The sequence below is a fragment of the Papaver somniferum genome, chromosome 4 (genome assembly GCF_003573695.1).
Source record: "Papaver somniferum cultivar HN1 chromosome 4, ASM357369v1, whole genome shotgun sequence".
NCBI lineage: Eukaryota > Viridiplantae > Streptophyta > Magnoliopsida > Ranunculales > Papaveraceae > Papaver > Papaver somniferum.
In genome coordinates, this window is record NC_039361.1 from 108,000,121 (window position 1) to 108,016,813 (window position 16,693).

At 35.6% G+C, this 16,693-nt stretch overlaps 1 protein-coding gene across 1 annotated transcript; it reads left to right on the forward strand.

Moving 5' to 3' along the window:
- Positions 1-330: 330 nt before the first annotated feature.
- Positions 331-1,808, forward strand: LOC113272972. The gene is made up of 2 exons (XM_026522750.1): positions 331-513; positions 597-1,808. The coding sequence occupies exons 1-2, from the start codon at positions 331-333 to the stop codon at positions 1,806-1,808; spliced, it is 1,395 nt and encodes a 464-aa protein (XP_026378535.1).
- Positions 1,809-16,693: the final 14,885 nt, after the last annotated feature.

A 16,693-nucleotide genomic window follows, 5' to 3' on the forward strand; every position in this document is an offset into this window, starting at 1 on the left:
ACCAGAAGCGGTTGGAGGCATCTATTGACTGTGCTAGATTTCTTTTACGACAACGGCTTCCGTTTCATGGACATGATGAATCTGAAGAATCTAAAAATCGAGGAAATTTTATCGAACTTTTGAAATGGTTAGGGGACAACAATGAGGAAATAAAAGCTATTATATTGGATAATTCTCCTGGGAATGAGAAAATGATAGCGCCGGACATTCAAAAGGATATGGAAAATGCAATTTCTTTTGAAATTATTTCCTCAATTACAAAAAAAAATTGGTGATGGATTATTTTCCATTCTCGTAGACGAGTCACGCGACATATCTTCGAAAGGGCAAATGGCCATCGTATTGCGCTACGTAAAAGATGGTTGTGTAATTGAGAGTTTTGTGGGTATCGAGCATGTATCATCTACAACAGCTCTTTCACTAAAATCTGCAATTGATGATTTTTTCTCAAGACATGGATTAAGCATTTCCAAGGTGCGAGGTCAAGGTTACGACGGGGCAAGCATATGCAAGGTGAGTACAATGGTTTAAAAACACTTATCTTGAATGAAAATAGTAGTGCATACTCTGTTCATTGTTTTGCTCATAAACTTCAGCTCTCAGTTGTGGCCGTGGCAAAGAAACATACTTATGTTGAAGACTTATTTTTACTAGTCACTAATATAGTGACTGTGGTTGGAGGGTCGGCGAAACGTCAAAATATGATTCGGGAAAAACAAGCTGCTTTAGTTTATGAGGCAATTGATAGAGGTGAACTCTCTACAGGTCAAGGTTTAAATAAAGAAACCAGCCTTAAACGAGCCGGTGATACTCGTTGGAGTTCCCTCCAGAATACTCTAATTAGTATGACTAATATGTTTTCGGCTGTAGTTGACGTCTTCGATACATTAGCACATGATTCAGACAAAAAATTTGAAGCAAGAGTTCTACGAGATTCAATTCAGACATACAATTTTGTTTTTTTACACTTGAGGAAAAATATAATGGGAATCACAGCAGATTTGTCGCAAGCCATGCAGAGGAAAGATCAAGATATTGTGAATGCCATGAAACTGGTTACCATATGCAAGCAACGATTGCAGAAGATGAGAGAAGATGGATGGGAATCTTTATTGCTACAAGTTTCTTCTTTTTGCGAGAAACACAAAATTGAAGTTCTTAACATGGAAGACATGTTCTGTTTTCCAGGAAAATTAAAACGTTTAGCTCCACATATCACTAATTTGCATCATTATCATGTCGAGTTCTTCTATGAAGTTATAGACATGCAACTTATGGAGTTAAATTACCGTTTTTCAGAAACGGCTACCGAGTTACTTCTTTGTGTGGCATCCTTGAACCCTATCGACTCATTTTCTGCTTTCGATAAGCAAAATCTTGTCCGCCTTGCTCAATTATATCCGAATGACTTCACTGCTGTTGAAGTTGGGATTCTTGAAGATCAACTTAAAACCTATATAATGGACATGAGATCAAGTGATGAGTTTTTTGGGTTGAAAAGTATTGTTGATATTGCTAAAAGAATGGTTGACAAAAAAAAAGAAGATCAAGTGTACCCATTGGTTTATTTGCTTTTGACGTTAGCGTTGCTCTTACCAGTTGCTACTGCTACCGTAGAAAGAGTATTTTCTGGCATGAAAATTATGAAGACTCGGCTACTCAATCGAATGGCAGATGAGTGGATGAATGATAATTTGCTTTGTTATATTGAAAAAGACATTTTTGATGATATTGATAACAAGGTTATCATACGAAGGTTCCATTATATGAAAAATCGTCGTGTACAATTACCAAATGTGTTAATTTAATAATGAAATTAATGAATAAAGAAAAATATAATAGTGATTTTTTATACAGTGCCTCTATCAACATAAATTTCTGGATCCGCCACTGTCTGGAGCTCAACTATACCTAACTATCCTAGACCGAGACTTAGTCATAAGTAAACTAGAAATCAAGACATATAGTTTTGATCACTAACATTGAAAAACATGCTTGAGATAGCAACACATGCGAGTTCGACCAAGCAATGCTCTAACAATCTCCCCCTTTTCCAATTTTAGTGACAAAACTATTAATACATATGGATTACAAAATAGATAAAACTTTGTAGCTTCTCGTCCACATGCTTGATCTCCTTGGTGCTTCAACATTACTCGAAAACTTCGTCTTTTCCAAGTACTCCCGTGATTCCATAGATGTTCAATTCAGCATCATAGTTGTTGAAGTTCCGTAGCCATAACAATGAGAAAACAAAAGCTCTCGATCATTGTGATATCGTGTCATAGTATTATTACACATCATCAAAGTTCTTATATTACAACTTCCACAACAATACTATGATGATATGTATCACTCCCCCTTAGTCAATACTTTCATCTCAACGTGAAAACTACTCCCCCTTACATAATGACCCGTAAAACACGTAAATCATATGTATTTGTAGTGTGAACTACATATTAATTCTCCCCCTTTTTGTCAATAAAATTGGCAAAGGTACGAAAACGGGATCCTAATGAAATTTCCAGGAAGACGCTTCAAGATCAAGGAAAAGTACATATCAACTTATTTAGATGCAATCATAAAGCCGAAGCTAAATGCATTTGATAAGGAGTTTATAAAGATACAAGATAACCCCTAAACAATTCCACAGCCGCACTCCCCACAAAGATATGAAAATTAAGCGCAAGTTCAAAAGAACTCTCCCCCATTTGATGTCATTCCCGAAAGAACAACAAGAGCGACCTTACTTTTACAAGAAAAGAAGGATTTATTGGACACCAAAAACCATAATGAAATGATTTTCTACATAAAAAATTCTCAAATAAACTAACCACAAGTAAACCCATGATTAATTTAATCGGAATACACAATCAAATTAAACACAAAAGTGATCAATTTAATTGAACTTGCTCGACATAAGAGAACTTACGGAGCTACGACTATGTTAACCATAAATGAATGATCAACTCAATCGTTTATGCTCAACACAAGAAAACCTTATGGAGCATTGCAGTATACACATAAAATATGGATAAGGGAAAGATCAATACTGCGGAATATACAAGGATTCATTCTATTTCCCATCACTATTTGCACAATGACATACAATAGACATAATCCTCGTAAACAAAAAATTTTAACCTATCTTCCACCAATAAATGATATAATAGGCTTAACTTTTGTTTGTCAAAAGTTCTTTCTATCTTCTATAAATACTTTCATATCGACATAATATAGATAACTTTTGAACAAGTATGGGATAGTCACAGGTTTACGGACGTAAGCAACATATCCCATAACAATTTGCAATATATAAAATCATAAAGATTAAAATTGCAAAAATAATCTTTCCCCTTTGAAGGTAGAATCAATCTTTTTCGCATGGATTTACACCAAGAGTGGTTACCAAAGGAATATAAAAAGATTTTCTTAACAAAGAAGAACATACAAAGTCATTAAAGACCATGCATCATAGTTCACATAAGATGATTGTGAACATTCAAGAATCCCATAACAATGCGTACTACTGTCTATTCTTGAACTTCCTTCTTTGTGATTCACCAACATCATTCTTATAAAAGCTAAAAATAAGCTTATAAGATAATTACTCCAAGAATCCAAGTGCCAAGTCCAACAGAAGTTAAACAAGTGCGACGAAACGGAGCAAATTACTCAAAAATAAGATACGGGACAAATACCAACCTCAACTCTTTCATTCAAATTTAGGATTTCTCATCACCATTTTGAAGATAATTCAAAGAGGAAGAGAATGCAAAAATTATGAGATCATTCCGAGTTCGGACGAAGAAGTTACGGCAAAAACAAATTTACCGAATATCGACGTCAAGTATGCATACGGGTTTGCAAACGAATTTTCGTATCCTGGAGCAGTATGCAAACCGGTATGCGTACCTAAACCCCTGGATTTTGATTTTAAATGATGTTATGCATACCTGGTATGTGTACCATGTAGTCCAAAATCCCGAACTATTATTTTCAAACTTGAACATTTAAGAACCTTAAACACAAACTAAGTTAGGTAGAAGAGAACGATAAAAAAGGTACGTGAATCATTATAAGTTCTCTAAGCAAATAAAAGCACAAATATTGCTCAAGTTTATAGACATAGCTTTTTAGATGAATCCAATTGAATTCTACAACCTTACCAAACATAATCTGTGCGCCCCAATTTTCGTGCTTCCCTCACCGTATACATAACAGGGCATTCCTTGGTGAGGATGCACTTAAAACACACAAGTTGTGTTGAGGTGAACAATGTCTTGCTCACCACAAGTGACTTTTGGATTATCATGAAAGAGATCACTTTTAGAACCTTTCACATCCAAATCCATCTTTCCAAAGAACTCTTTAAGTTCCAACATCATGGATACTGCCTTCTCCATAGTCATGGAATTTTCTGGGAGATCATTCCTTTTCACACTCAAGTGTCATTGACGAAAGAGGTTTGGATTTACTATTCTTTTGCAAGTTAGTCTTTCTCCAACTGGGAACATCGGATCTTGTCTTCGTCTTTACGAAGTTATCCTTTTGATAACCATTACGATTGTGAAAAGGATTCCTATGACGTTTATAGGCAAAAATAGGTTTATCACAACACTGATTCCTTTGCCTAAAGGTTGGACAGTTACAACCTGTAGCATTAAGGGGATTAGCCTTAACATATGATCTTGGTTTCACAACTTCTTGTGATGCCCAAACAAGAACAACATGAAGTTTCTCATTCCTTATACGGAAATGACATCTCCTTTTTAGGTGACCTTTATTTCCGCAATAGTGGAAATCATAAGGAATGTTCTTACCTAGATCCATATGTGCTGACTTTGGAGGTTAATATAATTTGCTCTTTCGAACCTTAATTGCCGGTGAAGGTATTTCACTTTTGCCATCAGTGGAAACCTTTTGTTGATAAGAATCACTAGCCTTGACAAATTTTATCTCTTTGCTAATACTTGGAGCATTTATTCCCTTACAGCCCAATCCTCGTATATCACGATGATGTTTACTTTCTCCTAGCATAGTGGTTAATTTTCTTGAACTAGTATTGAACTTTTTCAAGTCATATTCCAACATCTTGATTTTATCAAGAGCAGCAGCTAAATCAGCCTCAAGGCGTTTTTCACGAGTGAGACAAGCACTCCCTCTGTCATCAAAACTAACTTGTTGAGAGTTAAACCTTGCTTCAGATTCTGCAAGTTTCTCTTCCAACAAGAAGTACTTTTGATAAATATTATCACATTCAAGTGACTTCATACGTAGGTTTTCCTCAGAATCCTTGAGGATCGATTCGTTAGAACGATTCGAAAAATAAACACCTGCATAACATCTTCTAAATTTGTTGTTTTCTCGACATAGAGGAGTCATAAGAGGTGAGACATGAGAAGTTGTAATCTTATTCATATTTCATGAATCCAAAACCTTAACATACTCAAAGACTTCCTCATCAACATCTCTATCAATATCTGATCACCTTCATCAGAAAGTTCATCCAACTGTTCTTCTAGGAGAGTTTCCCAATCAACAGTTTTCATATCAAGAGAATGTTTAGATATTGACTTAGATGTGACAGTTCTCTCAGGTGAATCCAAGCTTTTAGAATCATTTGGTAATTTCTGAACTGGTACATTATTAGAGATAGAGTCGTCCATAATCAGATCGCTATAAATACATACTTATAAGGTCTTTAACGTGTTTTCCTGCTCTGATACCAATTGAAAAAGCGGGGGTCTAACAACCTCATTTAATATTTCGATTAGAAATCTTTATGGACTAACTCCAACATATTTTCTAGAGAATCAACTAGACAGTCAGACTCAATCTAGATAAAAGTATATCAAAGAGTTAATATCTCAATCTCTCGATTTGATCTTTACTCAAGCAAATGGAAATCTGCGAGTCTTTATCAAATACTAGAGAGATAAACTTGGATGGTACCAAAGACCAATATACAAGTGTCAATCAATTTAAATCAACGACCAAAGGATGAATATTCTAATTGATTGATCCTAACGCACAACCTGTGATATTTCAATTATATAACAAAATATAATGCGGACAAGAAATAACACAGACACCAGAAATTTTGTTATCGAGGAAACCGCAAATGCAGAAAAACCCCGGGACCTAGTCAATATTGAACACACATTGTATTAAGCCGCTACAGACACTAGCCTACTCCAAACTAACTTCGGTCTGGATTGTAGTTGAACCCTAATCAATATCACACTGACTCAAGGTACAGTTGCGCTCCTTACGTCTCTGATCCCAGCAGGATATTACACACTTGATTCCCTTAGCTGATCTCACCCACAACCAAGAGTTGCTACGACCCAAAGTCGAAGACTTTAATAAACAAATCTGTATCACACAGAAAAGTCTACGATGATAGATAAATCTGTCTCCCACAGATAAACCTAAGAGTTTTGTTCCGTCTTTTGATAAAATCAAGGTGAACAGAAACCAATTGATAACCCGGACTTATATTCCTGAAGAACAACCTAGAATTATCAATCACCTCACAATAATCTAAATCGTATGGTAGCGAAACTGGATATTGCGGAATCACAAACGATGAGACGAAGATGTTTGTGCTTTCTTTTTATCTTGCCCAATCAGAGATATAATCTCAAGTCAATTATTCAATTGAACTCGCACGATAGAAAATGTCAAGATCAGATCTCTCAACTACAAGAGAAGTAGTTTCGTCTGGCTTCACAATCCCAATGAAGTCTTTAAGTCGTTAACTGACAGGGTCTCGAGAAGAAACCTACTATTAAAGGAGAATCAACTCTAGCAAAACCAACTAGTATCACACAAGAGGTGTGGGGTTTAGTTTTTCCAGTTGCTAGACGTCCCCCTTATATAGTTTTCAAATCAGGGTTTGCAATCTTAGTTACCTTGGTAACAAAGCATTCAATATTCACCGTTAGATGAAAAACCTGACTTATCCAAGCTGATATATTTCAATCGTTAGATCGAAAATTAGCTTGTCTCACACACAAATGAAATGTATTCATTTAGGTTTGAGTAACCGTACCTAAACGTGTACATTGGGTTGGTTCACAAACAGTTAACCAATGGTTAGCCATATGAGCACTTTCATATTAACCGTATTCATCTTTCTCATAACTAGTTCAAATGACTCATAAGAACTAGTTCAAGAGTTGTTCAATTGCTTAGATCTTTATACATAGACATAATTGAACCTAAATCGGTTTGATTCACTTGAATCAATTCATGAACAATATAGCCACGGTTTGCAAAGATTGCATTCCTTATTGATTTATTGTTTAAGTTCATGAAACTACCGATTTGAGAAATATAACCATCTTAGGTACGCGTACGGGTACGTTTACCATAGCTACCGGACTTGAGTTTGGAAACTCAGCAGAAATTTTCGGTTTGAAAACTTCTGTGGGTATGCGTACGGGTACGCATACCTAAGGTGACTAGTTTTCAGTTAGCAAACTTCACAAACTACAACAGAATTTTCGGTATGAAAACTTCCGCCAGTATGCGTACGGGTACGCGTACCTAACCTGTCTCCTTTACCAATAACGCATGTACACATATGCACACACTTGGTTTCTGGCACATGGATTTATACAGTAATGTGCGAACACACTATATATACTTATATCCATAGTTGGTTACGTAATCTCAACTCTACATTTCAATCATTGAAACATTCTTCCATAATGTTATAATAGTCGTTAGACAAAAAGAATCGACTATCGTCATCAAAGCTATTTTCAAGATTGAAACGTCATCATGACTTTCGTCACCGGTACAGATGAAAATGGTTAAAGAAAAAGCTTACCAACACATAGTTCGAGAAAAATATAGGCGAGTAAACTCGGCTCGAAATAGCAAATGTGTATGTATGAAAACTATCATACTTATACGACTTTTGTCTAAAGAGTAGGAGATAGCGTAGATAGACTTTTAAGTGACAGTTGAGTTCATCTCTCTACATACCTTTTGGTCGGATGAAGTTCCACTGGTTCCTTGAGTAGTTCTTCGTCTTCATAAGATAATCGCCATGGGGTCTGGAGCTCAACTATACCTAACTATCATAGACCGAGACTTAGTCATAAGTAAACTAGAAATTAAGACATATAGTTTTGATTACTAACATTGACAAACATGCTTGAGATAGCAACGCATGCGAGTTCGACCGAGCAATGCTCTAACACTTATTACAGTTAGAATTTTTTTAGAATGATATCTTTAATGTATTCCAATAGAAAAAACTATCAATGCGCCATTGAAGAAGTTTTCAAGATTTCTCAGGAACAGAATTTGATCGCACTTTGTGGTAATGCTCCCTACTGTTGCACTAGTTGATCGAAAGGTGAGATTTAAAATTCAATTGATCGGATACGTATATATGAAAGTGTTCATATTTGCAATTGCTATCCACTACCACCACTGAACTTTACATGGTACGCATATTTGGTTCATTATTATATATGCACTAACATTTTTCTTTGCAAATTTTGGACCTAACACTACCACGTGCATCCTGTGGATACAAAATTGCTTCACTACGTGGAATAATACAAGGACACCAAATAACTATGGGAGGAGTTCGTAGGAGGACTTCGTAGCAAGCATGAGAGTAAAACCCTAATTGGTCGTTATTGAGGTAAGTGATGACGTCAATAAGATGATAAAAGCAACAAGTACCCTTGCGATAAAAGTAGACTGCGAAGGTGAGTTGAATTGCAAAGAAGCATTGCTAGGCGCAGATAGTGTTAACTAAGTACTCACATCGTGCAAAAAAGAGGATAAGTTTCACATGGAAATCATGACACTACCCGCGAGAAGAAGTCTGACTTATTAGTATCAGTGCAATGGTGGGAGACAACATCGCGTAAGGTTAGTCGAGAAAAAAAAGGCTTTGTTAGTTATAAAACCAATATGTAAATTAGAATTCATCCCTTATGTAAATGCCTGTATAAGTGGGCAGAGAGAAATGTAAAATGGGTTGAGTTATTTTGTAATCTATGTATAGTATTAGAGAGAAAATTGTGTGCGTTCCAAGTTAGGGTTTTTACTGAGCTTAATCACTAATATCATTATCTTCTTAATAAAATTGTATGTTCATATTCATTATGTCTCGATAGCTAGTAGAGATTAATACTTGGGTATTCTGTAAGATTTCCTGCAGTTACATTTTGGCGTTAGAAATAACTTGGAAGAGATTTATCCTCACCTGCAGTTTTGTTAAGAAACATGGTTTGAACTCATAATATTCCTTACGTTCTTCTCATTATTATTATGTTTTAAGCTATATATCATCATATTCTCACGAAATCTAGATCTATACATCTCTTTGCTTTTAAGTTTCATCACATTTTGGAGTTTTTCTCATCTTTCAGTTCTTAGATCTGGAATATATTAAGAGTTTTATCAAGTTTTTAATATTTCTCACGTGCTAGTTTTTTATCAGACTTTAGTTATTGATGAGATATTCATTAGTTGTTAAGCTTTTCAAAGTATTATTAAGTTTTAAGAACGGGTGAGTTTCTATTTGTGACAAGCTGTTCGTCTAATTTCCAAGTCTCGTGAAGTTTTTCTTTGTCAGTGGTGTTTTTATAGTTATCATATATTTATCTCTGAAGTTTTCAAGGATGTGTCAAAACAATCATTGGTTTACAGTTAGGAAAATATCTTTATACTGAGTTTGTATCAACTCAGTAGGTTGTACGAGTTGGGTTGGTAGCATAATTATTCATACCTTTTCTTTGAAGTAATATCCAGAATTATCAATGGCGAGGGTAGCATCACAAGCTCAACATCCGATAACACAACGAAGAAGTCAGCGAGTGGAAGAAAGGGGGAGAAGAAGATTAAAAAACCATAAAAACATATGCTGCAAGAGAAACACATAGCCAACACCAACCATGTGATATCCCTACTCATAGAAATCATCGAGATGATGAAGAAAGAGATGGTCAGTCAACTAATGAAAGGGATGATGAGTCAACTCACAACGACCATGAAGAACATGTGGATGAAGAAAACATGACTATTGAGGAGTTGAGAGGGAGACTTGTGCATGAAAGAGAAATGAATAGGGAACAACTTCACGAATAATTTCTGGAGATTTAGAATCATGGACAAGTAGGAACTCATCAAGAAGAAGTCGATTGAAACACAGGGAAAGAAGCAAAGAAATTTTCCAAAGACGTAATCGTCAAAAACAAAATAGCAAAGAGAGGGATCATCAAAGGAGAGATCGTTGAAGAGAGAATAGTGAAGAGCGAGATGTACGAAGGGCTGTGGAAAGAAGTTTGCAAGAACAAAGAGACTTGCGAGAGGCACTAGAGCGAAGTAAAAGAGAGGAGATGGAGAGACAAATGAGACAACCTAGCGGAAAAAAATTAAAATCCCGCGATGTTGAATAAGAGATCTGTTGTACATGCATATATTCAGATTGAAGGATACTTTGATAATGAAGGAACTGAGAGAGTATCAAGAAGAATGCATCGCTTTAGAAGAACAACAAAGAGAGATGACATGATCTCATGTCTTAAAAACGTGAACCTTGCCAACAAGCAACTGCCATAAAACAATTTCTATGTGTACATTTTTGCTATTAGTCGTCATGGTTGGGGAAACTACCTTGACAAATTTGTGTTGGTCGTCACTTTGTTCAATTTCGTCCATGATGAACAATAAAAATTAAAATCAACCTTTCTCCGGGTTCTGTTTTTCATTAAGTCGTCATGTTGTTTTATCTGTAATTGTGAGGACCTTGCATATAAGATTTTTAGACGTCACTGTTTGGCATTTTCGACCTTGACGACTATATGTTAGAGCATTGCTCGGTCGAACTTGCAAGCGTTGCTATATCAAGCTTGTTTGTCAAGTTTAGTTGATCAAAGTATAGTCTTGATTTCCAGTCTACTTATAGCTATGTCTCAGATTAGGATAAAATGTGTAGTTGAGCTTTTGACTTCACGACCTTCATCGATTGAAGAAAAAGATCTACTGAGGAGAGCCTGGAGGAACTTCATCAACAAAAGGTATATGGAGACTAAAACTTATCTATCACTCATAAATATATTCTATTCTATCTCCTAATAAGACTAAGTCGTACATCTATAATGACTTTTACATTATACACATTTGATATTTCGAGCTGAGTTTATTTCGCTTATCTATTTCTCAAAATATGTGTTGGAATTAACTATGTTTATCATATTCTTGACGAGTTTAGTTGGAAATAATATATTTGTTGGAAACTAAATATTATGTCAGAAGATGATCATGTGGAAATTGGCTTGAAACATATTACATGATTTGTGTGAGACAATCATTTGATGTCGACTTGGAAAGTTTCGTATTGATCATTCGACAACTTGAAAATTACTTGAAGATAATATTTTGTGTGAGACAACTATTGTCGTCTTCTAAGTATATTTCAATGATTGAAATGGGAGTTTTAAACAATTAACCATGTATGGATACAACACGGTATGCAGACCTAGTATGCAAACTGTATTGTTATGATTCAGGTCCGAGAACCTTGTTTGCATACCCAGTATGCGAATGGTTTTACCTGTAAAGGTTCGGTAACTTTGTTTGCATACCTAGTATGCAAACGGTTGTACCTAAGTTGGGTCTGGGACGGCTGGTCGCGTACCTGGTATGCGAACGGCTGGACATGCCAAGGTACGGAGTTGCTGTTCGCGATCCTAGTTTGCAAACACAGCGGTTTGAGTTCTAAAATCGTATAAGTATGATTCTCATACTCATGAACTTAAACATTTGTGAATTAAGGAATGCAATCTTTACAAACTATGGCTTAATGTTCATGAATTGATTCTTGTATAAGTACTTTGTACGATAACGATTCAAACCGATTTTGTTTCGATTGATTCATATACATTTATAGTCAATGATGAACAATTGAACAACTCTATTAGAAACTCAATTAGATTCATTTGATTATGTTTCATGATTGATTGATCATCATATTTGATCTAGAAGTGTTAGATAAATGTGGTTAAGATAAACGTGTTTATATGGCTAAGTTCGGTTAACAGTTATTGAGCCAACTCGATATACACGATTAGGTACGGTTACCTATATCTAAATGAAGGTATATTTCATTTGTGTGTAATAAGATAAGACCATCTAACGGTGGAGAAATATTGCTTTGGTTTTAAGCAAACTTACCTTGAATCTTAAATCAAGTTTTCATCTAACGGTGAATATTGAATGCTTTTGTTACTAAGCTATCTTTAGATTTGATTATAAGCAAACCCTGATTTGAAAGACTATATAAGGGAGAACTCTAGCAGCTAAAAAACTCAATCCCGACACTTTCATGTGTCCTAGTTGCGATTGGAGTCGATTCTCCTTTAACCTAGGTTTTTCCAAAACCATATTGGGTTAACGCCTTGAAGACTTCATTTGGGACTCATGAAGCCAGATCCAACTATTTTGTTTGTAGTTGCGTATTCTGATCTTATTTTTTATATCGTATTGAGTACTATTTTCTTTAAGATTTGCTCGAGATGTATCTCTAATAGGTAAGATATAAAAAGTAATCACAAAGTTCTTCATCTTAGACTTTGTGGTTCCGCAGTAACTTCTACTACCATATAGTTAAGTTATTGTGAGGTGATTGATATTTCTAGGCTGCTCTTCGGGAGTATAAGACCGGATTATCAATTGGTTCCTATTCACCTTGATTTATCATAATATGGAACAAAACTTCATAGGTACTTCTACGGGAGACAGATTTATCTATCAGAATAGATTTATCTGTGGGAGACAGATTTGTTTATAAGTCTTCGACTTTGGGTCGTAGCAACTCTTAGTTGTGGGTGAGATCATCTAAGGGAATCAAGTGCGCAGAATCCGACGTGGTTCTATAGAAGTAGGCTAGTGTCTGTAACAGCTTAATATAGTGTGGTGTTCAAAGATGGACAAGGTCCCGGGGTTTTTCTGCATTTGCGGTTTCCTCGTTAACAAAATTCTGGTGTGTGTGTTATTTCTTTTCTGCATTATATTTGTTTATATAATTGAAATATCACAGGTTGTGCATAGTTCAATCAATTTTTAAATCCGACCTTGTTTGTTGGATATAGATTGATTGATGCTTGGACACTGGTCTTTGTTACCGTCCAAGTATTTCTCATATCAATCAGGCTCATAGATTTGTATCTGTTTGATTTGCTGATTGTATTGAGAACAATAGATATAACTCTTTGGTATTTTTCTTGATAGAACTCGCTTTATAATATGGTGCTCTCAGAATAATATTGGAGTTTTTCCATACAGATTGTCGAAGGAAATATTGGGTGGTGTTGTTGAAAAAGCGGGGGTCTAACAACCTCACCCAATATTTCGATTAGAAATCCGTATGGACTAACCCAAATATACTTTCTAGAGAATCAACTAGACAGTCAGACTCAATCTAGATAAAAGTATATCAAAGAGTTAATATCTCAATCTCTCGATTTGATCTTTACTCAAGCAAATGGAAATCTGCGAGTCTTTATCAAATACTAGAGAGATAAACTTGGATGGTACCAAAGACAAATATCCAAATGTCAATCAATTTAAATCAACAAGCAAGGGTTGGATATTCTAATTGATTGATCCTAACGCACAACCTGTGATATATCAATTATATAATAAAATATAATGCGGAATAGAAATAACACAAACACCAGAAATTTTGTTAACAAGGAAACCGCAAATGCAGAAAAACCCCGGGATCTAGTCCAGATTGAACACCACACTGTATTAAGCCGCTACAGACACTAGCCTACTACAAACTAACTTCGGTCTGGACTGTAGTTGAACCCTAATCAATATCACACTGATTCAAGGTACAATTGCGCTCCTTACGTCTCTGATCCCAGTAGGATATTACGCACTTGATTCCCTTAGATGATCTCACCCACAACCAAGAGTTGCTACGACCCAAAGTCGAAGACTTTAATAAACAAATCTGTATCACACAGAAAAGTCTACGATGATAGATAAATCTGTCTCCCACAGATAAACCTAAGAGTTTTGTTCCGTCTTTTGATAAAATCAAGGTGAACAGAAACCAATTGATAACCCAGACTTATATTCCCGAAGAACAACCTAGAATTATCAATCACCTCATAATAATCTAAATCGTATGGTAGCGAAACTAGATATTGCGGAATCACAAACGATGAGACGAAGGTGTTTGTGATTTCTTTTTATCTTGCCCTATCGGAGATATAATCTCAAGTCAATTATTCAATTGAACTCGTACGATAGAAAATGGCAAGATCAGATAGCTCAATTACAAGAGAAGTAGTTTCGTCTGGCTTCACAATCCGAATGAAGTCTTTCAGTCGTTAACCTGCAGGGTCTCGAGAAGAAACCTAAGGTTAAAGAAGAATCGACTCTAGAAAAACCAACTAGTATCACACAAGAGGTGTGGGGATTAATTTTTTCAGTTGCTAGATGTCTCCTTTATATAGTTTTCAAATCAGGGTTTGCAATCCAAGTTACCTTGGTAACAAAGCATTCAATATTCACCGTTAGATGAAAAACCTGATTTAACCAAGCTAATATCTTTCAACCGTTAGATCGAAACTTAGCTTGTCACACACAAATGAAATGTATTTCATTTAGGTTTGAGTAACCGTACCTAAATGTGTACACTTAGTTGGTTCACAAATAGTTAACCAATGTCTAGCCATATCAGTACTTCCATATTAACCATATTAACCAAATTCATCTTCTTCACTTAACTAGTTCAAATAACTCATAAGAACTAGTTGAAGAGTTGTTCAATTGCTTAGGTCTTTATGAATAGACAAAATTGAAACAAAATCGGTTTGATTCACTTGAATCAATTCATGAACAATATATCCATGGTTTGCAAATATTGCATTCTTTATTGATTTATTGTTTAAGTTCATGAACTTCCGATTTGAGAAATATACCCATCTTGGGTACGTGTACGTGTACCATAGCTATCGGATTTGAGTTTAGAAACTCAGCAGAAATTTTCGGTCGAAAACTTATGTGGGTACGAGTACCTAAGGTGACTGGTTTAACAAGTTTGCAAACTTACAAAATCAACAAAAATTTTCGGTTCGAAAACTTCCGCTGGTACGCGTACCCAACGTGTCTCCTTCACCAATACCGTATGCACACATATACACACACTTGGTTTCCGACACATGGATCTATACACTAATGTGCGAACACACTATATATGCTTATATCCATAGTTGGTTACGTAATCTCAACTCTACATTTCAATCATTGAAACATTCTTCTATAATTTTATAACAATCGTTATTCACGACTATCGTCATTAAAGCTATTTTCAAGATTGAAACATCATCATGACTCTCATCACGGGTTAAGATGAAAAGTGGTTAAAGAGAAAGCTTACCAACACATATTTCGAGAAAAAGATAGGCGAGTAAACTCGGCTCGAAATAGCAATTGTGTATGTATGAAAACTATCATACTTATACGACTTTGTCTCAAGAGTAGGAGATAGAGTAGATAGACTTTTGAGTGATAGATAATGAAAAAGCGGGGGTACAACAACCACACACAATATTTCGTTAGCAATCTGTATGGACAAACTCTAATATACTTTCTAGAGAATCAACTAGACAGTCAGACTCAATCTAGATAAAAGTATATCAAAGAGTTAATATCTCAATCTCTCGATTTGATCTTTACTCAAGCAAATGGAAATCTGCGAGTCTTTATCAAATACTAGAGAGATAAACTTGGATGGTACCAAAGACAAATATCCAAGTGTCAATCAATTTAAATCAACAAGCAAGGGTTGGATATTCTAATTGATTGATCCTAACGCACAACCTGTGATATATCAATTATATAATAAAATATAATGCGGAATAGAAATAACACAAACACCAGAAATTTTGTTAACAAGGAAACCGCAAATGCAGAAAAACCCCGGGATCTAGTCCAGATTGAACACCACACTGTATTAAGCCGCTACAGACACTAGCCTACTACAAACTAACTTCGGTCTGGACTGTAGTTGAACCCTAATCAATATCACACTGATTCAAGGTACAATTGCGCTCCTTACGTCTCTGATCCCAGTAGGATATTACGCACTTGATTCCATTAGATGATCTCACCCACAACCAAGAGTTGCTACGACCCAAAGTCGAAGACTTTAATAAACAAATCTGTCACACAGAAAAGTCTACGATGATAGATAAATCTGTCTCCCACAGATAAACCTAAGAGTTTTGTTCCGTCTTTTGATAAAATCAAGGTGAACAGAAACCAATTGATAACCCAGACATATATTCCCGAAGAACAACCTAGAATTATCAATCACCTCATAATAATCTAAATCGTATGGTAGCGAAACTAGATATTGCGGAATCACAAACGATGAGACGAAGGTGTTTGTGATTTCTTTTTATCTTGCCCTATCGGAGATATAATCTCAAGTCAATTATTCAATTGAACTCGTACGATAGAAAATGGCAAGATCAGATAGCTCAATTACAAGAGAAGTAGTTTCGTCTGGCTTCACAATCCGAATGAAGTCTTTCAGTCGTTAACCTGCAGGGTCTCGAGAAGAAACCTAAGGTTAAAGAAGAATCGACTCTAGAAAAACCAACTAGTATCACACAAGAGGTGTGGGGATTAATTTTTT

Coding starts and splice junctions, on each gene's coding strand:
- LOC113272972 (XM_026522750.1), top strand. CDS start 331: ATGGCCATCGTATTGCGCTACGTAAAAGATGGTTGTGTAATTGAGAGT. Junction 514..596: donor ACGGGGCAAGCATATGCAAG/GTGAGTACAATG, acceptor CATAAACTTCAG/CTCTCAGTTGTGGCCGTGGC.